This window comes from Pocillopora verrucosa, chromosome 6, assembly GCF_036669915.1.
Source record: "Pocillopora verrucosa isolate sample1 chromosome 6, ASM3666991v2, whole genome shotgun sequence".
Lineage (NCBI taxonomy): Eukaryota > Metazoa > Cnidaria > Anthozoa > Scleractinia > Pocilloporidae > Pocillopora > Pocillopora verrucosa.
Genome location: NC_089317.1, coordinates 25,760,076 through 25,778,035, shown reverse-complemented (window position 1 = coordinate 25,778,035; position 17,960 = coordinate 25,760,076). Strand labels below are relative to the sequence as shown.

The 17,960-nt window shown below is 36.1% G+C and overlaps 3 protein-coding genes across 3 annotated transcripts; 2 read left to right on the top strand and 1 right to left on the bottom strand.

Annotated features, from left to right (window-relative positions):
* The first annotated feature begins 32 nt into the window (after positions 1-32).
* LOC131787212 (U6 snRNA-associated Sm-like protein LSm1) lies at positions 33-2,487 on the top strand. The gene is made up of 4 exons (XM_059104335.2): positions 33-163; positions 473-541; positions 1,098-1,213; positions 1,941-2,487. Exons 1-4 carry the CDS (start codon positions 118-120, stop codon positions 2,124-2,126), a joined length of 417 nt encoding a protein of 138 aa, XP_058960318.1. The 5' UTR covers positions 33-117; the 3' UTR covers positions 2,127-2,487.
* A 1,859-nt stretch (positions 2,488-4,346) lies between these two features.
* LOC131789830 (protein disulfide-isomerase 1-like) lies at positions 4,347-6,861 on the top strand. The gene is made up of 3 exons (XM_059107039.2): positions 4,347-5,022; positions 5,421-5,886; positions 6,546-6,861. The coding sequence occupies exons 1-3, from the start codon at positions 4,685-4,687 to the stop codon at positions 6,852-6,854; spliced, it is 1,113 nt and encodes a 370-aa protein (XP_058963022.1). The 5' UTR covers positions 4,347-4,684; the 3' UTR covers positions 6,855-6,861.
* Positions 6,862-7,555: 694 nt separating this feature from the next.
* On the bottom strand, positions 7,556-17,879 carry LOC131789726 (centromere protein I). Its single transcript, XM_059106930.2, has 23 exons — positions 17,723-17,879; positions 17,518-17,634; positions 16,903-17,021; positions 16,345-16,452; positions 15,807-15,855; positions 15,048-15,094; positions 14,620-14,709; positions 14,372-14,428; positions 14,075-14,143; positions 13,726-13,857; positions 12,757-12,877; positions 12,077-12,162; positions 11,535-11,652; positions 11,186-11,250; positions 10,973-11,088; positions 10,568-10,670; positions 10,371-10,424; positions 10,031-10,155; positions 9,673-9,721; positions 9,404-9,540; positions 8,865-8,964; positions 8,111-8,152; positions 7,556-7,695 (listed from the first exon to the last, which is right to left on the bottom strand). Exons 1-23 carry the CDS (start codon positions 17,784-17,786, stop codon positions 7,600-7,602), a joined length of 2,064 nt encoding a protein of 687 aa, XP_058962913.2. The 5' UTR covers positions 17,787-17,879; the 3' UTR covers positions 7,556-7,599.
* Positions 17,880-17,960: the final 81 nt, after the last annotated feature.

Here is a 17,960-nt window from a genome sequence, read left to right as displayed (position 1 = left end):
CATATTTGGAGTGATAGCTACAATGGACACCAGTCCTTCCGTGTATTGAGCGCCTGACAAAAGTTAGTCCGTTTCCGCGTCGTGAGTTCAGCTGGAATCCTTCGATACATCTCAGTTATGAGCTTCCTTCCTGGGACAGCAAGTCTCATCAAAGAAATAGATAGTACGATATTCGTGTTTTTTTTTATTTCCCCTCTTTTATACTAGGCTGTTTTTATTCAATCTGTTGTACTTAATTTTTGTCTCCATGTTCTCAATTCTTCACAATATCAACAAATTTATTGCTTGTACTTTCATGCACTAAAAGTTTGCACTATTAATTTTTATCAGAATTTCAGTTTACTATTCCCAAAATTTTTCCAAGCTTACGTTTTTCGTTTACACATGTGGAATTTCCTAAGATTCTCTGGCATGTACTAAAGGGACAAACACAAACTTCTCTCTTTAAACTAACACTGCAACTTTTGAACAGAAAGACTTTTGGTTGTGCTGAGGGATGGAAGAACACTCATTGGATATTTGAGGTCCATAGATCAATTTGGTGAGTGTACTGGCAACAGTGAAATTTATATTGTTATCATACTTATTTTCTTTAAGCAGAAATACCTTTGATGTTTGCATATGGACTGTTTTAAAAATGGTATAAACAATAGTACTTCTTCAGGCTAGGCTGTGGTTGTAATCAGGGTGTGAGACCTGTTATAGTATACAGTTCTGTTGATATATTTTTTTGTGTAATAACTTTTGGTATAAAGAAAGCTCTTTTACATGGTAGATTCCCATGTTATTGTACCAGTGCTACCAGGAGAAGGTATTGAGGTATAGGAAGATGTTAACATGTGAATCTACCACTGAAATGGCAATTCTTCCACAGAGGGGAGGGATAATGATAATTTTTGTGTTAGATTTTAATAATCCAATGAAACAGTGATGTAAGAGATAAGTTAGGAAATCTAAAGCACGAGATGTTTTAATGTGGAAGCCTTAGCTCTCACTTCTAAAATAATGTTTTAAATTTGTGATCAGTGTGATTTTGTCTCAATTGAAGTCACCGGGAAGCAGGTTCTAATGTGTCTTATACAATGATAATTTTACAGCCAACCTTTTACTTCAAGACACCATTGAAAGAATTCATGTTGGAGGAAAGTATGGGGATATTCCTAGAGGCATATTTCTTGTAAGAGGAGAAAACATGGTTCTAGCTGGAGAAATAGTGAGTCACTTCAAGTGAAGAGTGAAGTTAATTTACAAGTTGTTAACAAAAAAAATAATAATTGGATCAGAGAAGAGGGGTAACCAGTACAAATTTACTAATATTTGCTGTTATAGTCTTACAGATTTCAGGTATTTAAAGTAGGAACTTAACTTAGGTTTCTCCTCTTCAAAATGCATAGGGAAAATCTTGATTTACTGGTTGAGGGAAGAAATAAATTTGTTTGCTTTTTTCTGCTCAATGTGCTTTTTTCTTGCTGTGTTTTGTAGCCGAAGTTGATTAACAACTCTTCAAGAATGTAGATGTGATATTTCTTCTCATTTACTCCGACAAATGCACCCAGCTAGCTTCTCACATCTTTATTACAAAGTACAAAAAAACAAATTTGGCAATCAACATAGAATTCCCGCAATAAAAAACTGTATTTATTGAAATTATATTCCTACCTAACTGGCTGTCTAATTTTAGTATTAACCTCTTTAAACAAACACCAATTACTGTTCGATGTTTGTCCAAAATATTTTGTCAGATGTTATTTTTTCTGTCAAAATCTGAACAGTTTACTAAATTTTAGTCCCCTTTGTAGCTGTTATTTGACCTTGTCACCCAAGGTGCACTCTCCCCCACCAAGAGAGAGAAAAAGAGTGTGTTGCTTGACAAGATCAAACAATAGCTGCAAAAGAGACTAGCTGAATGTGTGCTGTGCATTTATTTTTTGTTATAAAAGGATGAAGAAAAAGAAGCTCAGTCTGAACTGGAGGAAGTGTCAGTACCTGATATTCTTGAATTACAAAGAGATGAGCAACTGGCTAAAGAAGAGCAAGAAAGAGTGAAAACAAAAGCCAAACTGAAAAGAGGCCTGCCTGTCAATGTATCTGATACATACCTCAATCATGATGATGTTTTCAACTGAGTTTCATTTGAAAAATAACAAGACTAAGTATGGACATCCTCTCTGAATATTGTTGAGCCAACAGTATCAAACCAGGCAGTTGCTAAGCGAAATGACACATTTTCATCTTGAAATCATCAGTTGGTGGACAAGAAGGTTTATCTGGCCTTACAGGCATTTGTCAGAATGGCTTTATTTTCTCTGACTGATTAGGAAAGGCTTGACAACATTTATTTATCATAGGTAATATATTTTTGGAAAGCTACCTGTATAACCATGTTGCTAGCAATAAAAAGTTGTATGCATATCAAAAGGATTTCGTGCATAAAATGCAAAAATTTCACAAATAAACTTGCTCCATAAATATAAGCTGTATTTTGATATTGAATTGTATCCAGATGAAAGGAAGATAAAAATAACTTGGTTGTTTTTAGGAAACACACATTCAACTCCTTTTTGGTTTGGTAATTTATCCCATTAGCAAATGTGTATTTCTACAAGAAACGTAAAATGGAAGTTGAAAAAATCCCTGCAGACTGTCAACTGCTCTACCTCGTGCCTTTGAAAGCAAACTAGATTTGATTACAAAATGTGCATATTTTAATTATCAAGAGGGAACTATAACAAAATTACACCAAAATCATTATGGTTTTTTCAGTGGCAATAAACATCATGCGGAGTTGTCATTTCTTTATTTTGAGGTTTGATCCAGTCTTCTCTATGGTTCAACAAAGCCTGTTGAATTTCCCCACAGGTGCTCTGCAGTTAGGACATGTGTGAATGATGTCTTTACAGGAGTCAATGCAAAAAGGAATGAGGCAGCAGCCAAACCAACACCTTAAGCAATCAAAGAATAATATTCAGAGTCAGTAAGAAGACTTAGGAAGGAATCTATTCAATTAAACACCAAATTCTCTAAGTTGAAATTGTGAGAAATGTATGGCAGATAGAATGGAGAATTGATCTTTAGATCAGGAGTGAAAAGGTCAATTGGCACTATATGTCATGCTTGATACATTTAATCACTTTAGGTTATATTAAAGTGCTTTAAAAGAATGAATTCAAATAATGATGACAATGAGTTAGGCTAGACAAATGAATGAAGATAGTTAAGGAGGGTGAAGATTGCAAATAACAAACTTGAGGTGAGCAGTCTAAAGTTTTCAAGCACAGATTCTGCTTTGCCTTCATTTGAAAGATCTAAAGCTCATTTCTCACCCCATAAAACACAGCAAACTGGCTGCACAGTAAGTTAGATTTCCATCCTCTTTTGTTGTAACAGTAAACACTCTAGTCTGGCAATATGGGCAACAAATGTCCGCGGGGAATTCTCCGTACACTGGATGAACAGGAAAAAGATTATAACTGCGTAATGGTTGTTTAATTGTAGGGGTCTGGTACATACTGGCGAAGGCTTCTGTTGTTTCAGTGATCCGGACGAAAGGAAGAAACCCGCTTGAATTTTAAGTCTGTTTCTTGATTTTTTGCTGACTACTAATATTTTAAAATGGTAAGATGGAAATAAAATCTTTAAGAGACAAAGTTGCCTGTTGAATCAATACAGCTGGAATATTAATGAATCAGTCGGTGAATCGTCAGTTCCGAAATTTGCTTTAGCGGTACGAGATAAATGGAATATTTCAAAACGAGACGAACTGCGAGGGAAGGGGAAGATTAGACCATTTTAAAAGTACGAACATTTCTAGGGAAAATAGCTTCTTTTAGTCTTTAAGTGAGGTTTACTTTGAAATATTTTCTTCTTTTATCGCAAAGATTGGAAAAACAATAAGTTGTGTTAATTGTTACATCGCTAAATCTCAGGCTGATGTTTGCTGCAAGTACAGTGGTCGTAAACACTGATTTACATTTATCACAACGGATTTAAGAATGCAGTAAATGAATGGAAGCTAATTTGAGAACTTCAGTTCATCAGCAAAATAGCCATTTGAGGAAAATTTTAAAATCATTCCTTCCAAAGCCTTTTATTAGAGATCAAAGTAAGTTATAGACAGAACTTCTTTAAAGTTATCAGGAGAAAGCGTAAAATTGGTTAAATCAAAACGACAGTCTGCGAAAAAGGAAAAAAAAAACAAAAACTTCATCAGTAGCAGTTGTAAGAAAAAAGTGAGCGGAAAGTCATGAGGAATTTCAGAATCATGATTTCATATAAATGTGAACAATGACGTGTCGTTCAGAGCGACGTGACAACAAACTCTATCGCGTATTTAATCAGCTGTTTTGCAGTATTGTAATAAATTGGTAATCAGGATCTACACATGTGGTTTTCTTAGTGGACAAATCCTTCTTTTTCTCAGAGTAACACGTAATCCTACAAAGATACAAAACCTTTTACAGTAAACAAGTACGACTTAGTTTGAGATTATTGGTCCATTTCTGGACAACGAATCGACTGAATCACTTGATTTCTCGTTTTCTCTGCTATATCGTCACAGTTTCTGAAAAGAAGAAAGGTAACAGCTGTGTCACAGGAATTAAACACTGAAAAAATCTTCGCTCTGAACGGCCACAGCAGTATTTTACTGAAGAAACTCATCGACTCAAAATCGTCGCATCAGAAAATGTTTATACGACTTAATCTTCTCGCAATCGTCTTCTTGAACACTGTGCTAACTTCAGCAAAGGAGGATTCATTCGTCAAGGAACTCACTCTTACAAATTTTGACCAGGTCGTTGACGGGAAAAAATTTGCGTTCGTGTTTTTCTACGCTCCTTGGCACGAGCAATGCTTGAGGCTGTTAGAACGGTATGAAGAGGTTGGAGATACATTTTCAAGCCGTGAGGATGTGGTTATCGCCAAAGTAAATGCTTATGAAGAAATTAAACTGGCCACACGGTACTGGGTGGATGAATACCCTGCGTTTCGTTACTTCATAAAAGGAAGCATAACTGAAGAAACGTAAGTAGATGCAGTGTTTTGTTCGATTTATTACAAAATGTCTTTAAAGTATTACGCCAAACATTGCGCGGGGACAAAGAATAAAATCTGCAGCTGGGTCCGAGGTACAAAGAAATTTTAAAGAAGACGCTTTTTTTGTTATTTTTTTTAACATCGTCCTAAGAGGTCACATTTTGCCGCCATAACTTGGAAATAAGACAATTGTGATATAGTTAGAAATGGTAATAAACACCACTCACGAATTATAACTCTGCGGAAAGCGTACCAATTTCGTTGGAATCCAAAGAGATCCTTACTTGACATTTATCGAAGTTTATGTCTATTATATTCTAACAATAAATGTGACTTTTAGCAAACATCAGAGCCTAATGATCTGACTTTCTGGTTTTTTTTTTCAGTTATAATAATGGTAATCTTCCTGCCGATATGATTCGTTTTATACGGTCCAAATCCGTCCTTCATCTAAACACAGACATCTTCCAAACACCAGTCATCGATCTGAGCTCTTCAAATTTTGAAAGAATTGTCAAAGACAGGGCGCGGAGCATCATGGTCCTTTACTATAACGGCAACTGTGAACTGTGCAAGACTTTACAAAACACGATTCACGATGTCGGTGTCACGTTTAGAAACGAGCCGAAGTGCCTGATTGGCCGACTTGATTGCGACGCGGAGCCTCAGATTTGTGTGCAACAAACAATTCCGCATTACCCGACTTTCAAAGTATATTCCCAGCATAACAAGGACGGGATCATTTACGAGCCTGGGACCTACCAGGAAAGCTACAGCGAGACAAACATAACTTCCTTTATGAATGCCTTGTGTGGAACTCAAAGGAGGCTGAAAGGACGACTGAACGAAAAGGTAAGTTTTTAAAGCAGTTGAAATTAAGATAAATTTTACAGCCGCTACGAAGCTCGTTTAGTGTCATTGCAAGCAATTTTTGCATTAACCCGCTGTCCAGAGAGACCATGCCCTCTTGCCAATTGATGCAAAATAAAGAGAAGTTAGGATTGTAGAATTTCTGTAATCGCAAGGGACTTTGCTTCGTGGTCGCGCAAGTCTTCTTGGGTCCCCTAAATAAAGGCAGTTAAGGAGGTCGTATGAATGATCGAAATAAGATAGGTTTCTTATAATGAAATAGTAATCAAAACCACAGTGATTTTTAGCTTTCACTGAGAACAGACGAAAGATATATATAGTGTTGTTTGAGAAAGGTTTATTTACCTGACAAGAATGAGACTCATTAATTCCTTGGACTGAAAATTTGTGGCTATACTTAAAAAAAGTGTCAGAAATTCAAGAATAAAATTATGAAATGGGATATAGGACTAAAAGAGGCAAATTTATTTTTCTTGAAAATTGCTAATTCGCTGGAAAACTTAACGCGCATCTACTTGAAAACGAAAATGTTAGTCCCACCCTCGATTAACCCAACTTCTTAACTTAAATTACTATACGCCCTTAATAGTGTTAGCCATCTGGAGCGCCATGGAGTTTATTGAAATTTGCTGTTTAAACAGGCTGGCCTTTTGGATGACTTCAACGAAATAGCGGTGCAGTTTATGAAGGACCACAAAAGGCGAGAAGAAATATTGAGAGAAGCTAAAATAAAAGCCCTTAAGCACAAGTTCCAAACCGAGGCTCATTTTTACATGTCTGTTATGACTCGCGTAATGGGTTACGGAGCTGGTATCATAAGCGAGGAAATTGATCGATTGGAACGCTTGATCGCCGGTCCATTGCACCCTAATAAGGCAGATGAATTTGAGAAACGCAAAAATATTCTGAAGCAATTCCAGGTTTTGCATTTTGAAAGAGACGAGTTATAACTTTCTTGTAACTTTTTGCGCCGCTTTCTTGCGTTAAAAAATAGGTACTAAGTCTTTCCCATTTATACAATTAAAAAAGGGAAATTAGAAATAGCAAATTGCAATGAAAAGTTTGGAGATGGTCTGATTAATTGAACATTTTATGCTTTTGGCCTGTTTGAAATCTGAAATTAGACATCCTTCGGAACCTTGAATAGCACATTTTCAATGATCAGTCTGCTTGTTTGTTATTGTTACAAGATTAGCCATACCTAGTTTACAAGATGCTGATATCGGTACAGTTAAATACATTTCTGAGAGGTATAAGAATCCAAAAATAATGAACAATAAAACTTTTTTTCACAATGTCTCATAGGCAGACTTGGCAGTGTGTATTACCTCGAACGTTTTTGTTCTTAAAAATATATTACATGATAATAGGCGCAATCATGAATATTTAAACTTGTAAGGCACATAAGCTGCGGTATATAGTCCTTCATGAAGACTCATAAGGCTTATTCCGGTTCCAAAACACTTCTATTTCATGTTTGACGTCTGTCACCTCTTATATAGTTTCAAATCGTTTTCTCAACAATACTCAAAGGAGATATATCAGGAGTAAAAGAGTAAAGAAAAACTCTCCTTCGATTTAATTGTGAACTCTCTTTGGCTTCTGTTTCTGTTTGAAGTCACGCAGCTTTTAAAAGGGCCGTTAAAACTGGAGTATTTGTAGTCTTCACTACCGTCGTCACTCTGCGAGCTGATGTCATGAACGTGGTCTAATAAATGTTTTCAAAAATACCAGAATCCCACCAAAGCTTCTCTGCCTCAAAAACTCCATGTAAGCACGTCTAGAGCGTCCCTATGGAAATAAAAGGGTTGTGATGCTCAAAGTTCGGGGAAAGTAACCAACCTCATGAGGCAAGTCTAGAGAATTTTTTTTCGCGGTTTTTTTTCCCAAACAAGTTTAAAAGTTCTTTAGTCTGCCACCCACAAAAAACCCGTCACTTTTTTGACAAATAAACCTTTCCAATTTTGTCAAAAATATATTGGAGATTGAGTGCCAGAAAATAGAAATTATATGAGTTGTTGATTTTATAAAATCATTAAGTTTACCTCGTGAGACGTGAAAATTTTGGAATCAATGCCTTAATAAAAAGGTCTTTTAAATTGCGCGATAGCTAATAACGCTTTTCACAAAAACGATATGGAATAAAAATAAATTGCATCCAACAAGAGAACGAACGAAACACGTCACTGACAACTGCAAAATTTACCTTGATAAGACTTGGCGTGAGCTTCATCCCGGTCGGCTGAGTCTGGAAGGAAGCATGCAGACGGTAATGTTAAAACGATGCCGAAATGTCTGCTAGAGATTTAAGCATCCGCGCCGGTATGTTCGCTTCAAGGTCGCAATTTGTCTGTATCTCAGCCACAAAGTCAAGGCGAGAAGTCTATTCACTCCTATGGCACTTAAAGTTAACAGAGCCGACACTGCACACAGCAAAATGCTTGTCACAAGACTTGCGGTATCTACGTACTGATGAACACCCCTCAAATCAAGCATTCCGTGAACAAGGATTGACATCCAAACTGTAACAGCCAGCAGCTGGCTAACAAGACCTACGTAAAGATCAGTTGTTGCCAAACAACGATGGCAGATGAAGAGAGGTTTCCTTTCTGAGGGCAACAATGATTTTAATATTACTGAGGAAAGCTACTATGGAGAGGAATATGTTTATCGTGGATAAAAAAAATCAGATGTTGGTGCCCTTCTGTTGCGTTTGGTATCACCATTATTCTGTATCGGGGAAATCAAGTGGCGAATGGTCAATCTCGAAGAAGTTAGTCTCAATATTTCAAGTTCAGTGTTCACTTCTCCATCTTTTATCTTCCTTGTAATTAATTAATTTATTTATTCTCATAATTTTTAGTGTTTTTTCTATTTTACCACACTCTTATTTTGTGATTTCTATCATGCTGTATATAACTTCTATGTTTATGAAAACGACTCATTTCCAGCAAGCTAACCTGATGAAGAAATTTCCAGGCCTCCCCTGCCAAAGATATATGATGGTGGATTGAGAACAACTCGTTCATATGACGCACATCGAGGGAGTCTGTCACCGAGCTGATGAGAAAACAAATTATGGTCGATCATCCCAGGGTACATAATGAATCCTCAAAACTAACCATTCAAATCTCTAGTTCACCGTTAGTTAATCCCGTGTAAAGACTGATCTCCTATGCTAATGAATGACTTGTTTATCAAAGGTGCCTTTTAAAGCATCACTAGAAAATTAACAAAAGATTCAGTTTATCTAATTCGTCGCCGATGCTATCGTTACCCATTGGCCAACGGAAGGGTTACAGGAGGTTATGTTCAAATCCAAATCCAAATCCAAATTCCCAAACGTACGTTTACATAGGGGAACGAGACTACAAAACTATATAACACCTCACTATCTCTGCGCATGAACTAAATGTCTCCTTCTTTCACGTACGAAAATCGTCCTATGTGTGTCAGTAGTGGTAAGATATTCAGCGAGTGTGGGATGTTACAACTTTACCTTGGCATGCTGAAACAAAATGATTTGTCTCTGTCTATAAAAGCTTTGTTTCTCCACAAACTGTCACAGATATCTAAGATATACTGGTTAAATCTCTGGATGCTTTGAAATCCATCGGGGAATCCCAAAGGAGAAACCTGAGAGATCAAAATAAGAAGGACTTTAATCTGAGATAACGCTTTTCCACAATTTTGAAGACAAATAGGAGTATTGTGGCATAGTCTGCAAGCTAAGCACCATCGTGATTAATTTTAATTTCCTTCCATTACCTGAGACTCTCCTTGTGTTATCTTCAAAGATTCAAACTCCTTCTTGAAGCTGAAAGGTTTAAGTGTCAATAAATCAGTGAATTTATGTGAAAATTACAATCCCTGGATTTCCAAACGTCAAGTTTTTTTTCCTAAGCATTTGCTTGAATATACTCTGAGAATAATTTTGCATTCAGAGGACGATTGAGCCACAAAATACCCTTTCATGGATGCTAATAAAGTTAGTTAGAAGTGTGCTCAGCCTGAACACAGCCATGAAGTTGGATGTTTATCGGTAAAACTTTCCACACAAAGTAATGAAATGGACGAGGTGAAGACAATCGTTAAAGAGACTACAGTGGCAAATATTTGCCCTTACTTGACAATGATTTGACACAATCTTGACAAAGCCATGGAATTACTAGAAAACAACATTCTGTAGATGATCCCAGAGGAAGGAATAAGGACAAATGGCAAAGAAAACTGTTGATGGGAAGTTGAAACCTGAAAAAATGAAACAAGGTTAACAAAATACGATCGGTGTTCGAGAAGTTGAGTTAGAGACTTTACATCCGGCTGCTGGAAAGAGCGGGACTCGAACTGGAGCTCTGACCCTTCCCCCCGACACCAGCCAAAGAGTCGACTACCCCGACCATGTTCCGACTTCCAAGGTTGATTGGTTTCTTAAACTTTCTTAAACAGACCAACTGACAACTTACCAGTTCAAAGAAGTTTAAAACCCAATGCTGCAGCAGCGCATGGTCTTTTTCGACCTTAAAAAGAAGCAAACAAAGAAGCAAATGTTTCAAGAGAATGCAAACCCTTAAGTTCGGCATGTGACGCGATGGGTTTGTCTCACGCTTGTTCCGTTTGAAAGCAATCTCAAATCACCGTCGCATGGAGTCGTTTCACTCACCTGTAAACCCACTACACAAACCCTATCCACAAACTGTATGAAATCATAAATGGTCTTCAGAGGATCAAAAGCCTCAACTTCGTCTTCAACAAACAACGAGACACTGAAGAGAAGAATAGAAAATGGTCAAGAGATCTGCGCCCAATGAACCGCTAATTTGTGCACTTAAGTCAGCTTAGTAGTGCCCATGGTCAAAACAGAGAGCTATGCACTAGGCTGCACAATCTGATCGAGAAACTGTCCGTAATCTCTTTCGCACCCAACCTTTAGGATGTCACGAAACGCTCTTCTTTCAAGGCTGCATCGCGTGACAGCCTCAAGAATGGCTAGGAACGTGTCTGGTTTGATTGTTTTAATGTCATTAGTACTCAGGCCACTCCCACAGATTTCAAACGTCAAACCTACTTGGCCAGATCACGTGCTCTTTGGGAACGCTCCTCTTGAAGTAATTCTTGTTGCCGCGGCAACTCAACCGCTAAGAAATTCCTCAGCAGTTCAGTGAAGCAGTAAATAACTTGACACTAAAAAGAAACAGACCACAAGTTAATTCTAAATATAATCTGGCGAGACTAAGCCAAGAAAGAAAAGAGAAACGACAAAACTTTCTGAATTTCTTACCTTCACGTAAATTGGTGATGAAAAGAAAAGTTTTCTAAGCGGTTCAAGAACTAAATCATTCAAACCTGAAAAATATAACATCCTATTCAGCATTTACTGATGGGAACCAGATACATCTTTATTTCAAAAACTAAGAATTTCTTAAGCACTCAAAGCTTCGACAAAGCTGGCTGCACGAGTGTCAAGGTGACAACGGAAGGAAACCATATCATCTGATATATGTCCAACTGTCAGCGGTAAAGCGCTGGAATAGTCGCAGGTGAGCTTTTCACCCTGATTGATTAAATAATTTGAAAAAGTTAACTAAGCGATCACATTACCCAGACAGTGCAACGAATGTTCGACTCACGTTGAAACGGCCACATACTAAGATGAGTTACGAGCTGAAGAATCAATGGTCTGAAATCCAGTCCGTTCCATGTAAAAAGGAATCGAACCAAGAAAGCTTCCACAGCCGGGACAGATTCCTAGAGAAAAGACAACATTGCCTCCGTAAAATCTACAACGTGGGGAATAAAAATCTAAAAAAATATATACAGTAAATATCTAACGAACCAGACATCGCCGTTTCCAGTCGAAGGGCAGAATCATCACGACTAAAATAAAAATTTCAATCTTTTTTATAAAGGGGTAAGTTTCTAAATAAACTGTGGTGCTGCGTCGGTGGGAGAGTATAGCAGGTAATTTAGTGCTAACAACTGGGTTGAAAACGTAAATTAGCCACCGTAAAGGGTAAAAAAGCTGACGTTTCGAGCGTTAGCCCTTCGCGATGGATCGCTCTGACGAAGGGCTAACGCTCGAAACGTCAGCTTTTTTACCCTTTACAGTGGCTAATTTACGTTTTCAACCCAGTTGTTAACACTAAATTACCTAATCTTTTTTATAACTTACTTGGAGGAAGCCTGTGAAGTGGTTTAAATGCTGCAACAACATCCAGGTATAAGAATCAGATTTTGACGTTGAACTGTTAAGTAACTCTGTGGAAAATATAATTTCATCATTCAAAATATAAGTATTGGTATTTACCTCTAGTCCTAGTTTGCCAGGTGAAGTGTTAAAAAAAAAATGACTAAGAAACACGCATTTCTCGTGCGATATACAAATTCTGGAATCTCACTGGCTACTGTTAGAACGTATGGTTTCAAGCTTTCACGACTCTTCTTTCATTTGTAAACATTTTTGAAAATTATTTTTAGGCGACATCTGTCCAGATCATCTTTTCTTAGAAATCTTTCTTTAATTGTTTCCGTCATCACTGCTATTTCGGCCGAGAAAAACATTTTGAATCACATCCTTTCACTCTTCGATATTCCACTTTGGTACTGTATTTCCATGTTCCTTCTACAGCCAGCACTGAAGTCAGTCTCAAGGCTTAAGTCTCTCCGGTGCTTTTTCAGGGCACGAGCCGATTGTCAGCGCGTGACTGAGGCGTAGGTATCATACACAACTGATAGCCCTTTATTAAAATTCTTCTAAGTTTTTAATTCTGCTACTTCTCAACAGAACGTTAACCTTTTTTTTTTGGATCATAGTTCGTTCATGTAGTTTCACAAGTACTTTTTTCATATTACCTTCGCACAAGGTATGATTGACCCAGAAGTTGAATCTTTGTAACACGACAAAGTCTGGATTACAGCTCAAAACGTGCTGCAGGAACGGCGAGTTGATCACTGAGGCTACCTGACTCGGAAACTGGCATCAAAACAAAATAACATCAGATTCTTCATGAATTAAATTACATATAATGTGGAAAGGGAAGATTTGCTAAAAGGCGCGCAAAGATGCAATGAATAAACTAAAATTCAGTTTTTCTCCTCTTTATGTAAATACTAAAATCCGTGCTCGAGGGCATCAACTTTCGGTATATATTACACCCATTTCGAAATCACTTGTGGTCCCTGTAATCTGATTGGCTCTAATTGGTGCAATTTATTCACAAATGGCACCAATTTTTGCTTTAAATCGCATCTTTTTCCCAGCCAATGAGGAGGCTACACAAAAAACAAAACAACCAATCAGATTTTATGGCTTGTTTAAAGTAATTGATCAAATTTCAGGAAACTGAAAGACAGAGTGTCATGTGGCAAATTTTGCAACTCTTTTTTGCAAAACTCTTACTTCTCCCCTCCAAAAATGGATGAATTTGGTTTCAGACTGGCTCAGTACTGCATCAATAAAATATTTGAACTGACCAAGTACTGTGTTTGGGCGATTTCAAAATGGATGTAATAAAGTGGTGATTGAACCTTGCGTCGTGCAATTTTGGTCTGAAATCATACTTGTGATTTCAAATCAAACCCGCGCTGCGCGCTCGTTCGATTTTGAAATCACGCTTATGATTTCAGCCCAAATTGTACTCCACTAAGTTCAATTACCATTATTAACAAAATTGAAAGAACAGGTTTTGAAAAACTGGTATCGGTTACAGCAGAGGCGAGTTTATGTTAATAGGGTAGCGAGAGGATTTGCACGCCGTGAGGTCTTAACAAAACCAGAGGTGACAGTGGCATTCATTTGACTTTTAAATGTGAATCGTTCACCTCTATTTTTTCAATGTTTGCAAGTAGATCCTTAAAGGAAAAGAGCTGCTCGATGGAAGTTTTCTTTTCATTTATCGTGGTAGTCTGTAGTTCGGGAATGATGTTTCCGGGAAGTTTTCGTCTCTTTGTCACCTGAAAGTACAAATCACGAAAATTTTACAGGAATAAAGTAGGAAGATTCAGTTTTCATTGGTCGGAAGTTTTCTCTTACGAAAAGAAAAACCAGAAGAAATACTGAAAAAAGACACACGGAGAATGATAACAAGTATAGAGTGATTCTTTTTGTTTGCAACAGTCAAGGTTTCAATGTTAGTAATAATGAGGTGGGAGGTGGAGGTACTTTACTCACCGCAACACGATTAGATGTCTTCACTGGAAGAAAAAAACTTTCCACTGGTTTTCTTGCATTATATTTGAGCTGTGAAGGAAAAGGAGCAAACAGGTGCTAGTTAACACTAAAACAAAGAAGTTAGCTTCTTCAGCAAACACATTTATTTTTTGATCTGGAAACATAGATTACTTTAATACGTATGCGTTTGTGGTGCTTAACGAATGAAAAGAGTGATCAGTCTGTTTGTCCGTAATCTGGGATTGAAAACTTTCAATTTTATTTTCAAATAAAGGTTTTTAACATTTCACTAGGTACCTGAACTTTCTTGATTGCCTCTTTCCAGGATTCATCGGTTTCCTTGAACCATAATCTCTATGAAAAGAATTCGGGACAATGCAGTAAATTCCATAAGCATGAGTGTAGGAGTGTTCTAAACACGAATTGTGGGCAATCATCTTGTTGTCATGTGTGAAAAATTGTGAGACAAAACCCTCACCTAAACAGTACTTTACAGGGGCAAATACATGTAAACTTTAGAACTTCTATAAATCAACCAAATATACCTTAGTTGAAGCTGTCGCTGTCATGGTGAAAAGGTTTGGACAATGTATCTTGTAAACAGAAAGTAAGGCAGACTGATAAGGCTTCACTCCCTGAATATAAGAAACAAAAACAGTTCTTTTAATATTTTAACATCAGCTATGAGGTCTTTGTGCTGGTAAGGAATAATTAATTTCATTGTATTGTTAACCTTTTTACTCCGAAGAGTAGTCATTACGAATTCCTCCATGAAATATTTTAATACACTTTTGAGCAGATTAGTCTAGGAAGGCAATGAGAAGTAATAAAAATATTAACTGAGAGATGTCGTTTGATTTAACATGATATTCTCAAATCTGAGGATAGAATATCATATATGCCACAGTTATTTCACAAATATATGACAAAAACTTTATATATTATTACAGATATGCCATGCTGAAAAACTCACCCTGTGATTTTGTAGATCCAGCAGTTTTCTGATCCTAAAATTCTTCACTAATTGAGACATTGATAGATTAAAAAGATGATACTGAAATGAGTTATGTTTAGTGTGTAAAACAATTATTTGGGAACAAGGGCAGCGGGTTAGTAAAATGCTGATCTTAAAAATGAGAATTTAAAGTTTGTATCTTCATTCCTTATGCCATCATGTAATTTTCTTTTTACTAATAAAACAGATTAAGAAAGATTAGTTTAATATGTATTAAATTATCACACATTTTATTCTCCAAAAACAAGACTTAATGGCCATAGACAGCTATAATTCCTTTCAGCCACTGTAACAAACAATTACTTTGATTCTTTACATTCATGGTGAGAACTTCACAAATCTATTTCTCACCGTTCTCATTGACTATTTTGACAAAAAAGCATGCTAGACTGGGAAAATGTCTCATCAACATACTCAAGAATCAGTATACAGTTTGTATAACTTAAGAAGTGTATTTTCCAGTGAAACGTGTTGAGACAATAAATATCAACATGAGACCAGAGTAAAAGGTGGGCAAAACTAACTTGATCTACTTGAACAATTTTGTTACAAAGATCAAAATAAATGCTTGCAATTCTGGTCATAGTAAGCCAGATATTTCACTCTGTACATCAAGACAAATTTAAGTATTGCATTTCATCGAAACAGGAAAGACTTCTACAGAAATCTACTTTCTAAACATAATATTCATATTAAGTTTTATCATCCATATCTTACCATCCTCCTTTCTTGTCAGGTAATACAAGAGATGGCATAAGTGAGGACACTGAAAACAAGTCCATTTTAATTTAATAAATTTTTAATAAGTTTCATCAAGAAACAAAATCAGAGAATGCAAGAATCAGGTACATTTTAGCTTTGCCTCAAACACCAAAATTTATATTTAAAAATTATTTTACTCATCATTTTTTTCAAATTCAGCATTACTGATTTTTATATTTACAAAACATACAAAAAGAAAGTATTTACCATTCAAATTTCAGTTGAAAGGCTATTCCTAGCCAAAATGTTCTTGCCATCAAATACTGACTGGACCTAAGTAAACTTTCTATCAAAACGCAACTATGATGCCAAATTCTTTGAAGAGAACCTGCCCTAAGTCTATGGCAAGGATATATCTAACAACTGAGCAGCCCAAGTGAGAAGAGAGAGAACTCTTCATAATACAGAACAACAGGACAGAAAATCAGCCAAATGAGCTGTTATAAACTAATCAGTTTAGCACTATATTGTACAAGAATTCTGTGAAGCTTACCAAAGTTTCACTTTCCAAAAGGAGAAAGAAGATTCCATAGAGAGAATGCACATCTTTCAGATCATCAATGAAGTTAAAGATGAGTATAATCCATCGAACTAACAAACTCTAGAGGACAAATACTTGTAAAGACTGAGCTCAAAAATAATGTCCACTAAATAGCATATTAAGTGGTATTTTAACAGTCTATAATCTAAAAGATAGGTCAGAATAATGCATACATTACTAGTTATTCATAAAAAAGGTTAGAAACTACAAAATCACCTAAAACCAATTTTTGTTCATCAAACTGTCGATTGAATAGAGAGAGTAAGTTTCTAAAGAAACTGTGGTGATCTGTTGGTGGAGTGTCAAATACAAGATAATTTGGTTTTACCAACTGAGTTAATATTGTAAATTAGCCATGGTAACAAGTTTTTAAAGCTGATTTTTCGAGCATTAGCCTCTCTTCAGAGCCCTCCTAATTATATCCAAAACTCACAAAGTTTACACCATTAAAGCATGGATTTACTGTAATTGTTACTTTATTATCATAAAATGTACATATTTCTTTGGTACCTTTATCCTCATAGATAGATGGATATTACAAATCCTTGAGGCTATGATCACGACTGTTATACCAGGAACTGATTTCTGTGGAATCAGGGATCTGACAAGTCTTGAAGAAATACTATCATCTGAAACAAATTAAATACTAAGTAAGAACTTAAAATCATCAATAAAAAAATTTATTTTCAAATTTATTTTTCTTATTCATATCTTTGATTTGTAATAGGTATAAATTATTAACCAATCATCATGACAGTATTTTTGTTATTATCAACTAGTAATTTAATGAATTTAAAATATTGATACTGCATGATCAGGTATTCTTTCAGTGGTAAAGTAATATGATAACAAGTAATAACAATTATACCATTCACCTCAGATTTCTCAAAAATTACTTTGAAGAAGTCTGATCTGTATCCTGCTGGCTTTGTTTGGGGATTAAAGTAAATCATCTGGAACAATTTTTCAGATGATTTGGAAATTCAAATCCAACTAGGTTAAATAATTCCTTGAAAGATGAAAATATTATTTATAGACTACAACACAAACGTAAATAATATCTCCTTTACAAGAAAATGTAAACAAATTATTCCAAGCCAGCTGATTCAGATCATTCTGACTAACCATATTTTCCACTAGTGGCTATCTTGACTAAATTCACAAGTTGATCAGGTGGAAGACCATCGCTATGAGCAACACTTTCAATCCTTTCAACTGCTAGGGAAGTCTCGACTTTCGGATCTAGAAATAAAACTCAGCTGATGTTAAGATAAAAATTAACACTTTAAATTACATACCAATAAAAATGAGATATTAGACATTCGCTTACCTCCATTTTCTAAAAACTTGATGGCTTCTTCAGCTTTGAAAATATTTGATTCATCGTCGCTCATTATTGATTTCGCAAAACTAAGGCCTGGCAAGGAGAAATTTATCAAGAAAATTAGCTTGTCGATGATCACACAGCAAGTTCCATTTTGAAAACAATCTTCTTCGACAGGCGCGCCAAAATTCAAACATACAATCCCAGACACCATTGCAGGATAAGGCTTTTCGCGAGTTGAACT

Excerpts from the sequence above, each read along its gene's own strand:
- LOC131787212 (XM_059104335.2), top strand. The coding sequence starts at position 118 with ATGAGCTTCCTTCCTGGGACAGCAAGTCTCATCAAAGAAATAGATA. Across the intron at positions 542-1,097 it reads GAGGTCCATAGATCAATTTG|CCAACCTTTTACTTCAAGAC; the intron begins GTGAGTGTACTG and ends ATAATTTTACAG. Across the intron at positions 1,214-1,940 it reads TGGTTCTAGCTGGAGAAATA|GATGAAGAAAAAGAAGCTCA; the intron begins GTGAGTCACTTC and ends TTGTTATAAAAG.
- LOC131789726 (XM_059106930.2), bottom strand. The coding sequence starts at position 17,786 with ATGAGCGACGATGAATCAAATATTTTCAAAGCTGAAGAAGCCATCAAG. Across the intron at positions 12,878-13,725 it reads CAAACATTGAAAAAATAGAG|TTTCCGAGTCAGGTAGCCTC; the intron begins GTGAACGATTCA and ends TTTTGATGCCAG. Across the intron at positions 9,541-9,672 it reads TAACACAAGGAGAGTCTCAG|GTTTCTCCTTTGGGATTCCC; the intron begins GTAATGGAAGGA and ends TTGATCTCTCAG.
- LOC131789830 (XM_059107039.2), top strand. The coding sequence starts at position 4,685 with ATGTTTATACGACTTAATCTTCTCGCAATCGTCTTCTTGAACACTGTG. Across the intron at positions 5,023-5,420 it reads GGAAGCATAACTGAAGAAAC|TTATAATAATGGTAATCTTC; the intron begins GTAAGTAGATGC and ends TTTTTTTTTCAG. Across the intron at positions 5,887-6,545 it reads AAGGACGACTGAACGAAAAG|GCTGGCCTTTTGGATGACTT; the intron begins GTAAGTTTTTAA and ends CTGTTTAAACAG.